Here is a 16,806-nt window from a genome sequence, read left to right on the forward strand (position 1 = left end):
AGTAAGTGGTGTTTGAAGGGGGTCATTTCCGTTGATGTTTTTGCATTATACCATAGCGTGGCGGTAGAGAAGGCGTACTTGAATCAAATGGCAATGCCAAAGACATAAGTTGTTCTACAGTAATCATGTTAGCATAACGACTTCCTCAAACAATGCAAACATCAACAGCATATACTCTACAACACCATTACATAAGACACTAATCGCTATGCATACATCAACAATCCCTTCCTTCCCATCACCACCACTACCTCAACACCAACCTCTCCAAAACCGTCCTCAACGCCGCACCCCCCTCCTCGGCCTCAACCCCCAACTCCCCCAGCCTCCCCTCCACCTGACCCACCAACTCTTCACTCCTCGCCCTCAACCTCTCGATAACCGCCCTACTATACTCGAAGCTGCCCCTCTCCTGCATATACCGAACCGCATACCTCTTGACCTCCTCGTCGCCCGTCTTCTGCTTCAAGATGTTCATGAGCACGTGATTCGAGGGGTCGGCGCGGATGGCGTGGATGACGGGGAAGGAGAATTTGCCTTCTGTCAGGTCTTCGCAGAGGCCTTTCAAGGACGAGTAGCCCGAGGTGGGGGAGAGATTGAGGTGGTCGTCGAGGATTTGGAAGAGGACTCCTACGGTGGAGACGAGCGGGGTGCAGTCGCTGGATTTTATGTTAGTTTTGGATAACGCGGGAAGGGAAGGAAAAGGGCGCATTGAGATGCACACATACATATCCACCCGACTCTCCGCCTGCATCAGCTTAATCGCCAATCTAAACAGTCCGCCCGTCTTGTTCCCCACCATCTCGAGATAATCCTCCTCGGTGGGACACGTCAGGCTATCCCTCCAGTACAGCTCCATACCCTGGCCTCTGTGCAGATTGATCAACTCTTCGGTGAAGATGTCGATGAGTTTCGGGTTGCCCAGCGAGACGACATCGGCCAGCGCCTTGAAGTAGACGTAGTTGGCCGAGTTGATGGTTTGCGCAGTGCCGAAGATGGAGTTGGCGACGGGGATGCCGCGGCGCAGGACGGAGGAGTCTTCTACATCGTCCACTCTGATGAACCACGTCAGTGCTACATGTGGCGAGATGTATGCTTTCTTTGTGCAAGGAACGTACAATAACGAAGCGGTGTGCAGCATCCCGACCACCCTCGTAATGACCTCTAGCCGATCCTCCGGCACCCTCAACCACTTGTTGAACGCAGCAATGAATTGACTACGGATATCCTTGCCAGGGTGTCCTACCAGGTAATCATAGGGCCCTAGTAAGATGCGCTCCTTCTCCTCCGTCCACGTCGACTGACTGCCGTAGATGAGCTTGTCGTTGAAGAGGTCTTGCGAGCAAGGCGGTGGAGGCGGTGATGCCTGTGACGGTTGCGCCTGTGGCTGCGACGACTGCGGAGTGTAGCTTATGGGTGTAGGCTGCGAGGGCGCTTGCGATTGTTGTGACACCATGTTCGAAGCGGTAACTGGAGAAGTAGGCGGGGTCTGATGTTGTTGTTGCTGTTGCAGCTGCTGGACAAGCGGTACGTCGGCGTTACTACTCCTCTTGCTTCTCGCCGACAGCGACGAGCCCTGGGACATCCAGTCGATCTCGGACAGTGGCCGCAGGACGCTGACGCGTGACCTCTGTGCTGCGGTGTTGGGGTTCACGAGCCCGTGGGAGCTGGTGCGGGGAGGGATGGCGTTGGGCGAGGCGAAGGGAGAGACGACGGACGAGGGAGAGGCGGGGAGAGAGGTGTCCTTGGTGGGAGGGTTGGACAGCATCGACATGGTGAGAGACTAAGAGTAGAGGAGGCGGCGGCGGTGATGACGTTTAGGACTTCGGTCGCTGCCTACGGTGGAGGTGTTGTTGGCGCTCGAGTACCCCCTTACCAAGCCAATGCAGGACTGAAAATAGAGCCTTCGTTCGTCGGCGTGGTGGATGTGCGACGATAGCGACTCTGAGAGGGGACAAGTACCGCGCTGTGCTTTTGCAGCTCGATGTTCAGGGTCGGATGTTGGGAGCCGGAGGGGGTGGAGTGGATACGTCCATTTGGTGCAGCGATCGGACGCCGGTGCGTGGAAAAAGGAGGCCAACGAGAACGTGCCCCGCGTTAGTAGGGAGAGGGGAAGCTTGCCGTCATGACTGTCCTGCTTCCTATAGAGGACACATGGACAGCTGTCCAAACGCTTTTCGGCCTAACATGTCTGTCATCCGGATGTTTTGCATGACGGCGCATTTGGGCTTTGGCGGGGAAAAGCGCCGACCCTTGCTGAGGCGGTGCAGGTAAGCAATTCATAATATGTGGCTGTGCGCTTAGACATCTCGTCGAGCTTAAGCGTCGTCAGGACTTGTTGGAGGCAAGCATAGCGGTCGGGGCACGTCGTGAGATGGAGGAGGTGATATGGCAGAGCTGCAAGGCGTAACGGTAGGAATATATGATGGTACAAAGTTACTGTCGGAATGTGGGAGATAGCCTAGTCGTTAAACAAAATGTGCTATTTATGCGAACAATAGCAAGCCGATGGCACGCACATGTGAGTCTCCGTAGTTAGATCAGGACTGTTTTTGAAAAATGCTCCTTCTGCCATGTATTCACCTCGTGCGTCCTACTATACATCGTGATTTCCTTTATCCAACTCGACTCTCACCCAAAACCCACGTCTCCGAATCCAGTCAACCAACATCGCTAAATCGCCGTAAGAAGAAGGAGATACAGCGAGCGAGCCCATCATCCAAAGTTTAAATGTAGTGTGTAAGACACAGTCGACCGGTGGCTAGGCCGTAACGAAGCGGGAAGTCAATGGCGTCGTCATGCGGACGACAACAGAAAAGAAGAAGACGGAAGTAGAAAGGCCATCCTCCGCCGGTGCAAACGCCCGCGCGTATGCCATAGAAAAGAAAATGTTGGTGGCCCAACATAGGTCCCAGATAGATATATCAGGGACAGACACTAAGGGTTCGGAGAAGAAGAGAACAAGAAGGAAACAGAAGAAAGGACAAGTGCCCCATTGCCCACATAGCCAAAAAAGGGCAAAACCAGAAGACGCCGATACTCCGCGATACTGGCCTTCCCTCATATCTTTCCTCCCTTATCTCGAGAAAAGGAATCCAACCAGAGAAAAGCAAAGAAAAGGGGGTATATCCCAATAACAACGTAAGTTGGCATGACTTGATCATTCCCATCTCCCCCGCTACCCCGACTACCTCGCTCTCACAGGCGCACCACCCTTGTGCCTCCTTCTTTTCTCCTCTAGCCATCTCGTCAACAAGAGATCTAGACTTCCGTTCAATTGCTCAAGCGTCTTTGACTCCTCCACGTAAAGCTGCGACATGAGCGGGTGATCACGCCCAACAGGCACAACGCCCGTAGTATCGTGGATGACCATTAGCGTGTCGCGGATATCGCTGCCATCGTCCAGATAGGACCGAAGCGAGGAGTCGGACCAGGCGGGAAGCGTCGCGCTCTCCGAGGAGATGGGTGGCGAGGCGTCGGCTTCCTTAGTAGATACGGGCGCAGGCCGAGAAGGTGCGAGAACCGCGGAAGGATTCTCAGTGGAGGCAGCTGCGGGTTGGGTCTGTTTTGAAGGTGCACCTATTGATGGGCTGCCGTCAGGCGACGGCGTGGAGATAGGGGATGACGTCTCTTGGCTCGATGTGTCCGCGGCAAGCGCAGGGGGCTGATGAGGGTCGGCTTCCTGAATATCGTCTGGCGGCACATCCTCCATCTGGAGGTCGCCAGTCGTTACGCGTACCGGAGACTCAGATAAGCGGCCTGTTGGTGGAGCATGGGAGGGCTGTATCGGACGATCTGCTGCGACAGGATCCGCAAATGGATTGCCGTTTTCGTCCTCTGAATCGAAGTCGTCCAGTTGCACTCGCTGCTTTGCTGGTTTGACGGTCTCTGGGCGTGGTTTAACATTCGGTTGTTGCTGCCGTTGTACCATGTTCTTGGAATTGGCGGACGCTGCGGTGATTTCTGTCAACTGCATCCCAGACGCGCTGGTCGTGCCCGACGCTTCCTCCTGCTCGGGGGAGACAAGACGCATTGTAGATGAGGATTGCCCACTCGACATATTGTCCGTAGTTCCGGGAGCAGCATCTGGCGCAACAGCTTCGCCATCCTCACTCTTCAGGATACCCTTGGTAATCTTCGAAGGCGAATCGTCCCTGCTGCGCTGCGGTTTCTGCAGTTTCCCCTTGCTCGGCTGACGCTGGGGTGATCCTGGGACTTGGTCGGTCGATGGGCGTCCCTCAGTGGAGTCTTTGCCTTGCGGGGAACTGCGCCCAAAGTCTTCCGAACGCTTCTCCGTATCGCTATCGAAGGAATCCAGTACTCCCTTCTTTTTATCTTTGCGCTTAAACAGGCCACCAAGCATCCCCGACTTCCTCTCCTTCTTTTTCTTCTTATCGTCTTTGACCTTGTCCGCAAAGCCATTCTTCTCCAGACTTTCGAGGCTAGGTCCACGCTCTCTCAGAGCTGTTGCATTGGTTGAGTCATCTCGGAGTAGATTAGGGGTAAGAGTAATCTTCCGGGTCTCAGCATTATCATCTTTGAAGAACGAATCCGTATTACGCAGGGTTCCGTTGCGAGACACCTTCGGATCCAGTGGCTTATCAATTGTCTCTTCGCTGTTCCTTTGCTTCTCACTACTGTTCTTGGTGGTTTCTTCGCTGGAACTCCGTGAGAGCTCCGTAGCATTCGTCTGATCGAAACTTTTCTTTACACCTCCGACCTTGAGGGGTTCGACTTTAAGACTCTCATCCTGTTCGACTTCAGACCTCTCAGTGGCTGCCTGCGCCTGAGTCTGAGTCTGGGTCTGAGTCGGATCTGCGCCACCGAACAGTTCCTCGTCATCATCCGACGAATAATCGTAGTCGGATGGTTCAACATATGTCGGCGACCCAAACTGCACCGTCTTGGCATTTCGTCTGCGAATTGCCTTCTTCAGGGGATTCTTCGTCTTCTCGGCTGTATCGCCCAGCATTGTCGCAGAAAGGTCAATGTTTCGGTGCTTGTTAAGTCGGGCCAATCTTTCTGTAGGCGTCTCGATGTGCTCGGCAGGTAGATACCCTTCGGACACGTTAATACGGGCACGTCGAGAGCAGAAGGGACCCATACCAATGCTGCTGTCCTTGACAACCCGGACAAGCCACCAGTAGCTGTTGCTGTCATCGAGAAGAACCATGGTATCGCCTTTGGTGGCGTTCGCCTGGCCTTCGACAGTCGCAACGAACGTGTGCAGAGCATAGACGAATTCGAAATCGATGTCCTCTGTCTCTCGTAAGCATTCGCCTCCCCAGCCGGAGTCGACATATCGTGGATCTTCGGAAAAGGAAACGTCATTAGATTCATCATCGTTTGCGGCCTCCATGTCCCAGGAATCGGCATCACTGTCGGTAACCCACTCATCATCGTCTCCCTTGGGGATCCCGTCGTGGTTGGCATGGGAATTGCCGGATTCTCCAAGTGGCTCTGCCTTTGACGCTAGTAGATTACGCATCGGTTGTAAGAGTCTCTGAACCTCGCCCTCGTCCAGCTCCGACATCAGAGACATTTGTGAATCATCGCGAATGGTTTCCAGGCGGGCTTCCATTTTCCTCAGCCGGCCGGCAGTAGGACTTTCGGCCACAAGACGTGGCTGTTTGTGGCCCTTCATAGTCGATTCGTCGTCGGAGGTCCGGTTATACTCACCACGATGATGATCTTCTGACTTGCGTTTTCCTCTGGCATATGACTGAAGGAGAAATGGAACAGGATAAGACCGTTGAGAGGACTGGGAAATGGTAGCTGCGCCGCCAGCCGGGTAGCTTACACTTTGGGCGGCAGTCACAGGCAGTGGAAGATGAAGAGGGGTTGCTGTAAAAGGAGAGGAAGATCCCTCATATGTTGACAAAGAAGAAGAAGAAGGAGAATGCTGCTCAGGTCGACGTTGCGAGAGAAAAGGTAAGGAATACCCACCATCGTCGATTGAAGGCGAACTGGAAATCTTGTCCATCATGTCGTCGTCCATATCCTCGTCGATGTCGGCATCATGCATATCCGCGTCGTCCGCATCTCCAGCGAGGCCACCGTTGAGTCTGACGGCCTGTTCGTCACGTTGTGGGTCACTGTCGCCTCCACCGCCATTCACGACAGTGCGATCGTCGTCAGAACATGGGCCGTCGTTTAACGTGTCGGCGTCACTCCATGTGCTGCTGCGGAGACGGGCTTCCTCGGAATGACGTTCATGGTCGACTTGTCGCAATGTAGACTGTTGATGGGGGGCTGCAGCGCCCACACCTAGAGCTGCCGGCTGCTGCGGCTGACGGGAGTGATCTTGGGCGGTAGGGGAGGCTTTGTCCTGCAGGTCCAGGGTATCTGCTCAGCACAACATGTTAGCGCCGACGTCCACCAAGGCTGGAAGGGCTGAGGTAATGCCGTACCTGCCCGTATAATCTGTGGGCGCGTCATGGTCCTAAATCATATCCAAAGCGCGCAGCGTAGAGCCTTGCAACAGTCCTTTGTGGCGGTCGCCTTGTCTGCCCGCGGATGTGAGGGGGTAATGGTCGTGCGTGTACTGAGCGGAAGCGATCAAAGGAGATGCTGAAAGAGCGGATTGCCGTACGGCGCAGTCGTGTTGCATACGAGTCAAGGCGAAGAAAGGAGCCGAATACGGTGCGAGAGAGCGACAGAGGCACCGAAGAGGGTGCGCAGTGCGTGTGGGAACGTCGTAAGTGGTGGGTGTATGTTTCAAAGACGCCAGCCAGCCAGCGAGCCGATGTGGGGGTCGAATGGAGAAGGGAGCGACGGTTTGGTGCAGCAATAGGCGGCAGGCCAAGGGTAAATGGCGGCGGCGCAATTGCGCTCCCGGAGAATGCCAAAGGCGAGGGCGATGGTGTTGAGGGAAGAGTGTTGGGAGGTGAGAAATAATCTTTTGGGGTTGTTCAGATGTCCTCGCGGGCAGAACCCCTGGGCAACCTGAGACGATGGGGATGCGCTGAGATTGGCGGAGTTCAAAACCACGCTAAGCCCCATATGGCCCTAGTGCAGATCTCCAATTGCTCAGGGGTTCAATGAGCTTTTTCCTTGGGTGGGGGACATGGGAATCGTCACCATGAGACCTTTCCCCACCCTTTTCTATATGTATTTCCTCCTATGTATCCTATCACGGGAACAGCCCGAACCTGTGGCAGAGACGTCCACATATGGCCGCTCGATTGACGAAACCATGACCTAGATCCGGTGGTATTGTAATATACAGTACTGCGTACCTGAGGGCACATAGCTTCCAACGATAAGCCGAGAGTAGGTATCTCTGCTACGTGAGTATCTTCAACGCAGGTGCTATTCAGGCATGAAGAAATGCAAACATACTCGGAACGGAGATACTTACCTCCATGGTAATTTTCTTACCGATGTAATATGGACGACATCATGATAACGCGTCATGGAGCTCCTTTAATCAACACCGCCTTTTGTGGAGCCTCGTCAGAGTCCACTCGGTACACGGCACGCCCAAGTACCCACACGAGATGGAGCCGATTCTTAGGCACTTCGGGCTACAGTACTGCTGAAGTGTCTAGATGGTCTTTGATGTCATCGAACCTCACCGATTTAAATGCGAATGATGGCACGACAAGTTTTGGCAACTCAGTGATGGGCCTTGCTAGACTAGCTCCACTACATTCACTCCGCTCCGTCTTCTGAACATATTAATGCGACAGGCCGAAAACTGCATATAACGTAAGATGAGATAATCAAGAACAACATGTCCCAACGAGCAATAACACCAGCTTTGTCAATCCAGGAACAAACCAACCCTCCCAATGCCGGAAAAGCCCAAAATGCAGACGCTAAAATGCCCAGACAACAATATGCGAGTAGGTGGGAAGGGTATCATCGTAAAAGCCGCACAATCCAACGCAAATCGAAACGAGCCTCTACACCTTCTTGTGCACCCCCGCTCCAGCTGCCAACAACTTCTTGACTCTTTCCACCCGGCCAACCGCATCCTCCAACCTCTCCAACCGAGCATGCTTCTCCCTGTCCCTCCTTTCCAACACCTCCACCCTCGCCTCCAACTTTGCCCTTGCCTTCCGCTCCGCGGCCACCATCTCGTTCGCTTGCGAGAAAAGCTGCACAGAAAGCTCCTCTATCTCTGAGTCGACTTTGGCAGCTTTGGCCTCCGCTTGGGCGCGCAACTGGCGCTCCTGCGAGAGTTGTTGCTCTAGGAGCGTGGTGTCAGGCTGCGGATCGGGGGATGTAGGAGGCGCGTGTGAGGTAGACTGTGCCGGGGAGACGCGTCGGCCTGTGAGGAACGAGAAGCGGGACTGTTTCGTCGACGTCGAGTGCGCTGTGGAAGGGCGTCGTTCTTCTTCTGAGGGTCTGCCAGCGGTGGGTGCGAGCGAGTCCGAGGTGTTGGTTCGGAGGAGAGCATGGTTGTTGTTTGCGCGGAATGTGCGGAGCTGGTCTTCGTAGTCGGCGCAGCGATCCACTGTAGCGACGTAAGTATTGGATCGCGATGGGAAAGTAAGCAGGTTCGCAGGACTTACCAGCAGCTGTGGCCTTCTCTTTTAGCATCTCCACCTGCGCTTCCAGCTCCTTAATCTTCTTTCGTGCCTCTTCCAGCTCCCTGCCCGGCAGTAGCTCGGACCCACACTTCGGGCAGCTGTGTGCTGCCATAGCCACGATATCTTTCTCTGGATCCCCAGCATATGTAGTGGGCGCCGGAGGGTGTTCGTCAACCAGGGAAACAGCCATATCCTCGGCCAAGTTCTGGCGCGTCGACGACCGGCCGTGCCAGTAGCGGTAGTCCACGCAGGCGATATCAGTCGATAATCCGTAGGAGCAGGCGTCAAGAATAGTAGCAATAGATTGTGGGGTGGGTGGATGTTGGTGAACTGTGATCAGCAGGGCCCCTGGCGTTTCATGTCCTGCCCCTTGCGCTTCAGGGTCCCGGCGCTTAACCTAGGCTATTTCGGGTTGGCTCTTTCAGCCCTACCTACCTAGGTACCCGCACACGTGAAATCGACGTTCACCTTTGGCAACGGAAGGATTCCCCAGTGTCAAAATCGGCTGAGCGCTATGAGTGTGTAACGAAGTACACTCATTCCCAACATCAAGATCGGCTAATTCCTTCGAATTTCTCCTCAACATGGCGTCCGAAGCATCTCCTTTTGTTCAACGCATCATCGACGTTATTGAACACCATTTTGGCAAGCATGGGGTCACTCTTATGCCACAGAAGCTTCTTGACGTTGCACGTACGTGTTTCTGTCAACCTTCCCTGAAAAGTGCTAACATTACTGCGATAAATCAGGGAAGATCGACTTCATCATCTGCGCTAGGTATGGCAAGCCGTCGCTGGTGCAAATTCACTCAGCAACCTTCTATCTGTTCGCAATACCAGAATACGACGCGAACCTTGACCGCGGATTCAAGGTTTCATTAGTGTATGATGGCAACCCTAGGCCTGTCATTAATATATATGTACGTGGGGAGGAATACAACGCCGGTAGGGCGGTCGAGTTGTTCTTCAGCATTGTGGATGCAAGGGTCCTCAGCATCCTTGATGGCGAGACCCAGGAGTCGACTTGAGTGTTGGCAGCTGCAACCCATCCATCAGTACGTAACAGAGTAGAAATACGCTATTTACTGTACTGTATGGAGGAGAGTCAGGCTAGGTACGAACGGAGCGGTTTGATTAGCCCTCCCGTATAGTACCTATAATGTACGGGGGTGTAGTAACTGTATACGGAAATTTAGAGGCTATCTTAACCTTAGAACTTCCTCCTTAACGTGGTTTATCAGCACTCGGATCATATCAGCACTCGGATCATATCAGCACTCGGATCATATCAGCACTCGGATCACTTTTCCCCACCACCACACCTCCCAACTTCAATTACTCAACCACAACACCTCAATAAATTAACAGGGCTCATCTATAGACTCATCAGATATCTCTGCATCAGCCTAGCATGTTCGCACATTATGTCCGGCTTCTCCGCAGTTGCCACATCGTCGTGAAGTTGGCTGACCTGATCCTCTACCACCACCCCGAGAGCACCTATCTGCCTTTGCCACAGCCTCTGCATCTTTCTGAGCTACTATATCCTACCCATCATCTACACTGAGTGCTTCTCCTTGCCGGAGATGTGTCTTTTTTGCCATCTGACGCTTGCTTAGTGCCTCATTTGCCTTCTGAAGGGTCTTGTTCTCTGCGGTCAAGAGGGTGACCATATGTGCTAATACCTCCATACCCTTGGCCATTTGACCAACTGCATTAAAAATCGGAGTCAGCGAGCTTCCTTGATGACTGGTGATCCTCGACTTCACATGGTCGGTCTGTAAGAGAGCTTCTGTGGGGTTGTGCAGCATCTGGGAGACCCAAGGGTCAGCATCTACCGAAGGTGTTCTGGGGGGTGTAGGTGTCCGTAACTTGACGTCTAGCTTTGACAGGACCGCCTGAGGATTATGGGAGATTAAACCAGCCCCGCGGAACCCAGCCAAGATGTTTTCCGCTGTCATAGTCTTGATATAGGCATTGTGGAAGGCCAAGAAGAACTCGACCTTGGTGATATGGTTGATGTGGGATTTGACAAACACATCAATCTCATGACTATAAAAGCACTTCAAGACACTAAAATATCCAATGTCGAGTGGCTGGGTTAGATGAGATGAGTGCGGAGGGAGACTGATGGTTACAATGTTATGAGCTTTGCAATAAGCCTCAAACTCGGCCGACCTATGGCTCTCATGCCCGTCTAGCACTAACAACTAGTATACACCTTTTGTCGAATTTCTGGTATGCTTGTTGAAATGTTTAATCCATTCCAAGCCAGTTTTATTGTTCGTCCACCCATTTTCTGTGGGTTTGATTACCTAGGAGCCTGGTAGACCACCCTCGGTATACCAATTGGTGAGGTGGTATGAGCCTTGAACACCAGGAATGGAGGGATGTCGCAACCCTCCCCATTGACACAAGTAATTGCTGTAGCCCATTCCCGGTTACCTGGCTGCACTTTCTTGCCTTTGCCCTTCCGATCGGACCGAGTTACAACCATACAGCCACAGATGATACCCATCATGAAGCCCGTTTCATCGAAATTCCATGTATCGCCATCTTGTATGCCATATTTGGCTTTCATGTTTGTCACAAGCTGGAACCAGTCTTCGATAAGCTTCGGGTCTTCGTATAGGGCCCTCTAGAAGTCGTAAGAATGTGAAAAGTGTGTCTTTAGCTCTGGGATGTGTTTCACGAAGCGATGCGCCCAGAGCTTGCCGATACGTTGTGTGGAGTGCGATGCAAGGATGTAATTGGCCATATCTTCCACATCTTCGAGTCGGGGAGGGAATCCTCGATCGTCTAGGTCCAGGATATGCTTAATAAGGATACTCTCTTCGAGTGCATCCAAATTATGTGATTTTGGTCGAAATTCTTTCGCTGGCATCGCACCCGCTATTCTATTATGGAGGGAGGAAAATGGTACATTGTAGAGCTAGGCTGCACATCGTATGCTTATTTTCTTGGACGATCAGATTGCATTGATGGCCAGGATTATTCTGGCTTCTTTTGATTGCGCTGCCATTTGTTGTTGTGGAGAAATTGTGTGTTGAAGTTGGGAGGTGTAATGGTGGGGAAAAGTGATCCGAGTGCTGATATGATCCGAGTGCTGATAAACCACGTTATGCCTTTTTATGTTAGTTAGCTGTACTTTTGTCCTAAATCTCCTGTGTACACCTGGGCAGCTAGTAACCTACTCTTTCTCTGTTGTACTGTACGAGGGAGAGGCCCTGTACGTACCAACGTAGCCTCGGCCAGATACGGATAGTACGTACGATCGGGTGTAGCTACTGATGGATGCGTTGGGCAGCTGTGAACCCTTGCCTCATAAGTTATCATGGAATGATTTGGAAGTTCACCAAGGTGAAGCGTCCATTTGGGAGAGCAGGCTGGATGCGCAAGTTGGAACGTCCACATCGCGAACTCGTGGGCTGCAGTATTATAGAACAAATCCCGAAGCGGTAGAGTCGCAATTCAATCAATGAAACCGCCTCCTGCTCTCATGCATGAGAGTCACCGGACACCGGCACCATGTGATGCTGGAGCAATCAGAGTAGAGAAGGGTTAAGACGTCATTCTACCTACACCATGCTCCGATGGATATTTCTTAGTTGTGCCTTCCGCATGAATCCCAACGCAGGAGACTCTAAGCTACCAATACCGCGTTTCTAAACAAGCCATTGCTGCTCCATCTGACTAAGGAAACAGCAGAATCCTTCGATATCACAAAGGAGGATAACTCGAGAGTCCAGCAACACGTCGGGCAGATTTGAGGTAGTAAGCGTAGCTTCAATTTCTTCTCCTCTTCTTTCTCCTCTACCCGAACCTCACGGGCGGGCACTGACATGCAAAGAAAACTTCGGTCTATCATCCGGCGTAAACTTAGCGACCAAAAGAGAGCTGAGGAGCTCGATTTAAATTGCGTCAGCGTATATTTGATTGCACGATACGACTCCCGCAGGCTGGACCGACATCAATGCGTAATAGTCAAGTACAGGGTGTGCAGCGGGCTTTGGGAACGGCGCCCATTTGCTTGGTTGCTTGGAGGACTTTGCGGAGCGAGCGGAGTTGTTGAGAATATTTCCGAAGGCTTGTGATGGCGGGATATACTGACATGTGAGATATTCAAAGATTTGGGACCTTGAAGAGGTCCGGTACTTTTCAAAATTTGAAACTCCAAAGCATTTATCAGATTCCGGACCTTTGCTGGTGACTTCTTGTCTTTCCGCCCTCTCCTTATACCACAATGGAAACCATCATATTCTCTGTCGGCTTGATGCCTTGACGGTGTCCTCACGGACAATGGTAAATTATAGAGTGTACGCTCGAGTACGAGCCAGCCATAGCTGAATCTGCCGATGTTGGCTCTGCTAGAAATGCGAAAGATAGTTCTCACCCGAACTTCCCGGGCATTTCGTCTGTACTCCAGTCCACATGAGAGATGAACTCCTGCATCCGAAATCGTCGGGCTAGGGTGGCCTGTGACAGTCTCCTGGAGAACAAAAGACTTGTTGGGCCTCTATAACTGACCACTAGCGATACCCTGATTGCTTCCCCCGGAGATCACTCCCATAACACAGTTCCTGGGTGACTGATGCGCTCAACTTCATCAACCTTGCAGTCGTGGCGAGAATCAAATTCAAAGCGGATGAACAAAGCGGGCCTTTCTGTGAGAATTATACATAGGTAGATAGCATTAGCAGGATCGTTTCTTGAGTGCGCGTCCCACAAACCGGCGGGGTCCATGATCTGCTTGTGACCAATGTAGTTCAGGTCTTCATGAATGCATTTGCAGCGACACACGAGGAGTGGATCGACTAATAACGGTCCCATAAACTGAGGGCCTGTCGGGGCGTTGTTCGGTAACACCAGGAGAGTGGAGATTCTGTTTCTCTTAGCCAAGTGCCATAGGAGTGCCGCGGAATGAGGTCCGAGTTGAAGGTACGGCTGTTCTTTATACTTTGGTAGGTACCCAGGAAAACAAGGTTGGAGGGAAGGGATGATAGTGTTAGGTCAGCGGATGAAAGGCGGTGTTAACGGAACCTAGTAAACTGAAGAGCGCGGTCGTTTGGAAGTTCGTTTATTGCTGGAATTGTGTGTTCCTGGTATGAAAAGTCACAGTAGAACTAGAAGAAATAAGTCTGCCCTTCGACTGCCATATTGATTCAGTAACAGCCTTGACATAAGACCCTAAAAATCCATGCTTCTTCGCGTAGAGGAACTGATCCATCCATATAAAGCCCCCAACATTTCGAACGTCCTGCTCCATGAACAGTTACTTGAATAAATTCCTACTCCTTGTGGGTTCGGAAAGGCCGCCTCAATATCGGGCCGGGCGAAGGGCCAAACAGGTTGCGTGCCGAGGGGTGATGGCCTCGTTCTTCACCGTTGGCTTCTTTCTTAAGATCTCCCGTGCTTGCTTTTCAACATCCACGCATATTTCCTCGAAAAGTCGATTCCTTCCTCCAGTAGACTCCACATCAATGATGACTTCGGCTACGCCGACGTTACCGTGGATAGCAACAACAGCTCGATAGCCCGCATGGTCTTTGTTCGCATCTCTAAGCTTGAAGATACAAACAGAAATCTTCTTCGGGTTATCTTCGAGTTCCGTGGCCGGGCCGTAGCGGTTGCGAATTAGGAATGCGATATTTTCTAATAATTAACATGAGTCAAACTCAGCCTCGAAGAGACGGGCCTTTAGGTTAGGTAAGGTAAGTTTACTTACCAGCAAGCTCCCAGATGTTGGCTTGAGAAACGAAGCCGGAATCGCCGTAGTGGCCCTGGAGGTGCTCGTAGAGGTGAGTGATGATAGGATCTCGTACGGGCCACATTTTCGAGATTGTACGCGCTTGAGGAGAAAGGCTTAGATGACCGTCGGACTGACTCAGACAGGTGGAGAAATCGAATGAGATCTGCTCTCAGTGATGAAGTGAGGTGAGAGACAAACAGCGGTTCCAAGGTTGCTCAATGAGGAAGTCGGTCCACACGTGACCACATCGTCAATCAGGGCTTGCTCTCACTTGTATGGCAACTGCACTTCTCTCGGCTTGGCATAGAACTGAGAAGGAATAGTCCGCATTGCCCCCGTGGATTTTGTACGACCTGAGTGGTTCCGCTCATCGCTGGGTCGTGACATTGCACGTGGTAAGAGTTCGCGATAATGTATACCTACCGATGTATATAGGTTGCATATGTGAGCATAGAAGAGGGTGAGTTCATAAATACAGATAACTTCACTTCACTTATATCCACTTCAGAATGGCGCACTGCCACCTTATTCCCAGGAGAATGACCCAGGGTGCATCATATCTTCCCTGGCCAGTAAGTTGAGAGGTCGTCCGTAGCACTGCCTATCCATGTGCACCATCTTGATGGTGTAAGAGCATGCTTAGTAGAAAAGCTCTAGGATTCACTCTGTCCGTTCAACTATGTTCCAAAAATAACAAAATACTGGGAGTTCGCCGCTGCGAGTTCGCCGTACCATCGAGAAGTTGATATGGACACCCAAAGCTGTGTGCTCGGTCATATTGTCAACCCTCTTGTTTGTTCAATCTAATGCAAATGGAGATTGAGTGCACTTCATCAATGGTAACAAAAGTCTTGAAGTATGTGATTGCATTGAATGTGGAAGAAATAAAGATATAAAAAGCGGATGTACTCAGATAGCTACACCGAAACGCGGGCCCGGGAATAAGAACCTGCCAGAGTAGGAAGCATTGCAATGAGCCCGTTTAATGCAGCAAAATATAAGGTAATGAGTCCCAGACTTGATTCAATCGTCCGATGGCGATGATGGAAATGAAAATAACCTTTTAGTACACCCAGCTAGGTGAAGTTCAGTGGAGCAGCCGAGCTGTTGGTGCAAGGCTTGATGAATTCCATAGAACCTCAATTCGACCTTCTTCATGGCTCCATCTTCGCTCTTTTCGGTGATTCGCGATTGGGCATGTCGTTTGAGTCTTGCTTGCTCTTCTTGCTGATTATGGCATAGATTCTTTTGCTGACTTCGAAGTCAAGTTAATCTCCAAGCGTCCCTCTTCGACATCCTCGCCCTGTGCGTCCACGATGAGGTCAACCTGGTCCGGCTTGGGGGAGGCAAAGACCGCAATTTTGAAGTCCGGTTTCTCGTCTTTACCTATAACGTGTTTTACAAGCGAGTGGACATTACAAGCGAGTGGACACCCCACCAACTTTGTGCCCGTTTATAGGTGTATATCTCAACAACTATATAAGATAATAGAGAGGTATTAAGAGAGTAGATTAAGCAGTGTTTAAAGTATTCTTTTTACACATGCATGAGTTATGCCCAGGCTCTCTACACCTTGTGCAGCACGCCAGAGCCTGGCGGCTGAGTCCTGATCGCACACCACCTTGACGCTGTTCACGAGCAATCTGTTCCTCAAGCTCTTGTTGAGCTAGTATATCCTCTCCTGCTCCCTTTGTTAAGACTCCATGCTTCTGGATCTGCTTCTTCTTACACTGCCTCTGCTTTATAGCTGCCTCATTAGCTCTCTCAAGGCTAGCAATCTGATCACGCATCAGCTCAGCCGAGAGCATCATTACTTTAGCCTCCTTCTTGAGCTGATCAATCACCTCAATAATTGAGGCTGGTAATGAACTCTTGTGCTGCCAAATACGATTCTGAACTAGCGTTGATTGAGCCTCGAGCTCACATATATTGCTTGGTGTTTGAGCCTCCCAGAGAGCCTCTACTAGAGCAGCTAGAGGAGTAGGTGTACGGAGCTACACATCAAGCTTTGACAGAACAACATCTGGCTGGAGAGGAACTAGGCCTGCACCTTGAAAGGCTGAACAGATGTTGGTTGATATAAATGATTGATCAAAGGCTGCCTTGAAGGCTGGCAGAAACTCAAGCTTCGTGATGTGGTTGATGTGGTTGCAGATCAGAGCCTCAATCTCACGGCTGTATGCACGCTTCAATGGTGCAAAGCAGCCAACGTCAAGAGGCTGGAGCAGGTGAGATGAATGAGCTGGCATGCACAGCATGTAGATATTGTTCTCCTTGTAGAACTCTTGAAACTCAAGGGAGTGGTGGCTCTCGTGGCCATCAAGGATGAGCAGACGACGAGCACCTACAATATGAGTCTTGGTATAAGTGTTGAAGTACTTTAGCCACTCAACTCCTAGCTCATTGTTCATCCAGCCATTGTCACTAACAGCAATTGCCTAGTCATGTGGGATATCAGCTTCCTCATACCAGGCAGAGAGATGGTGTTGGCCAGCAAAGATAATAAATGATGGGATAGCCT

General features: G+C 51.4%; 4 protein-coding genes across 4 annotated transcripts; 1 reads left to right on the forward strand and 3 right to left on the reverse strand.

Moving 5' to 3' along the window:
* Positions 1–247: 247 nt before the first annotated feature.
* Positions 248–1,720, reverse strand: EI97DRAFT_353260 (terpenoid synthase; the record flags this gene model as incomplete). The annotated part of the gene is made up of 4 exons (XM_033794867.1): positions 248–659; positions 729–1,055; positions 1,119–1,366; positions 1,454–1,720. Coding segments are annotated over 4 exons (1,254 nt in total), but the record flags the coding sequence as incomplete, so codon positions are not given.
* A 1,442-nt stretch (positions 1,721–3,162) lies between these two features.
* On the reverse strand, positions 3,163–6,577 carry EI97DRAFT_20511 (uncharacterized protein). The gene is made up of 3 exons (XM_033793713.1): positions 6,411–6,577; positions 5,107–6,345; positions 3,163–5,058 (listed from the first exon to the last, which is right to left on the reverse strand). Exons 1-3 carry the CDS (start codon positions 6,436–6,438, stop codon positions 3,188–3,190), a joined length of 3,138 nt encoding a protein of 1,045 aa, XP_033658653.1. The 5' UTR covers positions 6,439–6,577; the 3' UTR covers positions 3,163–3,187.
* Positions 6,578–7,626: 1,049 nt separating this feature from the next.
* On the reverse strand, positions 7,627–8,859 carry EI97DRAFT_389469 (uncharacterized protein). The gene is made up of 2 exons (XM_033796204.1): positions 8,520–8,859; positions 7,627–8,461 (listed from the first exon to the last, which is right to left on the reverse strand). Exons 1-2 carry the CDS (start codon positions 8,725–8,727, stop codon positions 7,908–7,910), a joined length of 762 nt encoding a protein of 253 aa, XP_033658654.1. The 5' UTR covers positions 8,728–8,859; the 3' UTR covers positions 7,627–7,907.
* Positions 8,860–8,979: 120 nt separating this feature from the next.
* EI97DRAFT_429180 (uncharacterized protein) lies at positions 8,980–9,734 on the forward strand. The gene is made up of 2 exons (XM_033797384.1): positions 8,980–9,230; positions 9,287–9,734. Exons 1-2 carry the CDS (start codon positions 9,122–9,124, stop codon positions 9,562–9,564), a joined length of 387 nt encoding a protein of 128 aa, XP_033658655.1. The 5' UTR covers positions 8,980–9,121; the 3' UTR covers positions 9,565–9,734.
* The last annotated feature ends 7,072 nt before the right edge of the window (positions 9,735–16,806 follow it).

This window comes from Westerdykella ornata (genome assembly GCF_010094085.1).
Source record: "Westerdykella ornata strain CBS 379.55 unplaced genomic scaffold EI97scaffold_1, whole genome shotgun sequence".
Classification (NCBI taxonomy): domain Eukaryota; kingdom Fungi; phylum Ascomycota; class Dothideomycetes; order Pleosporales; family Sporormiaceae; genus Westerdykella; species Westerdykella ornata.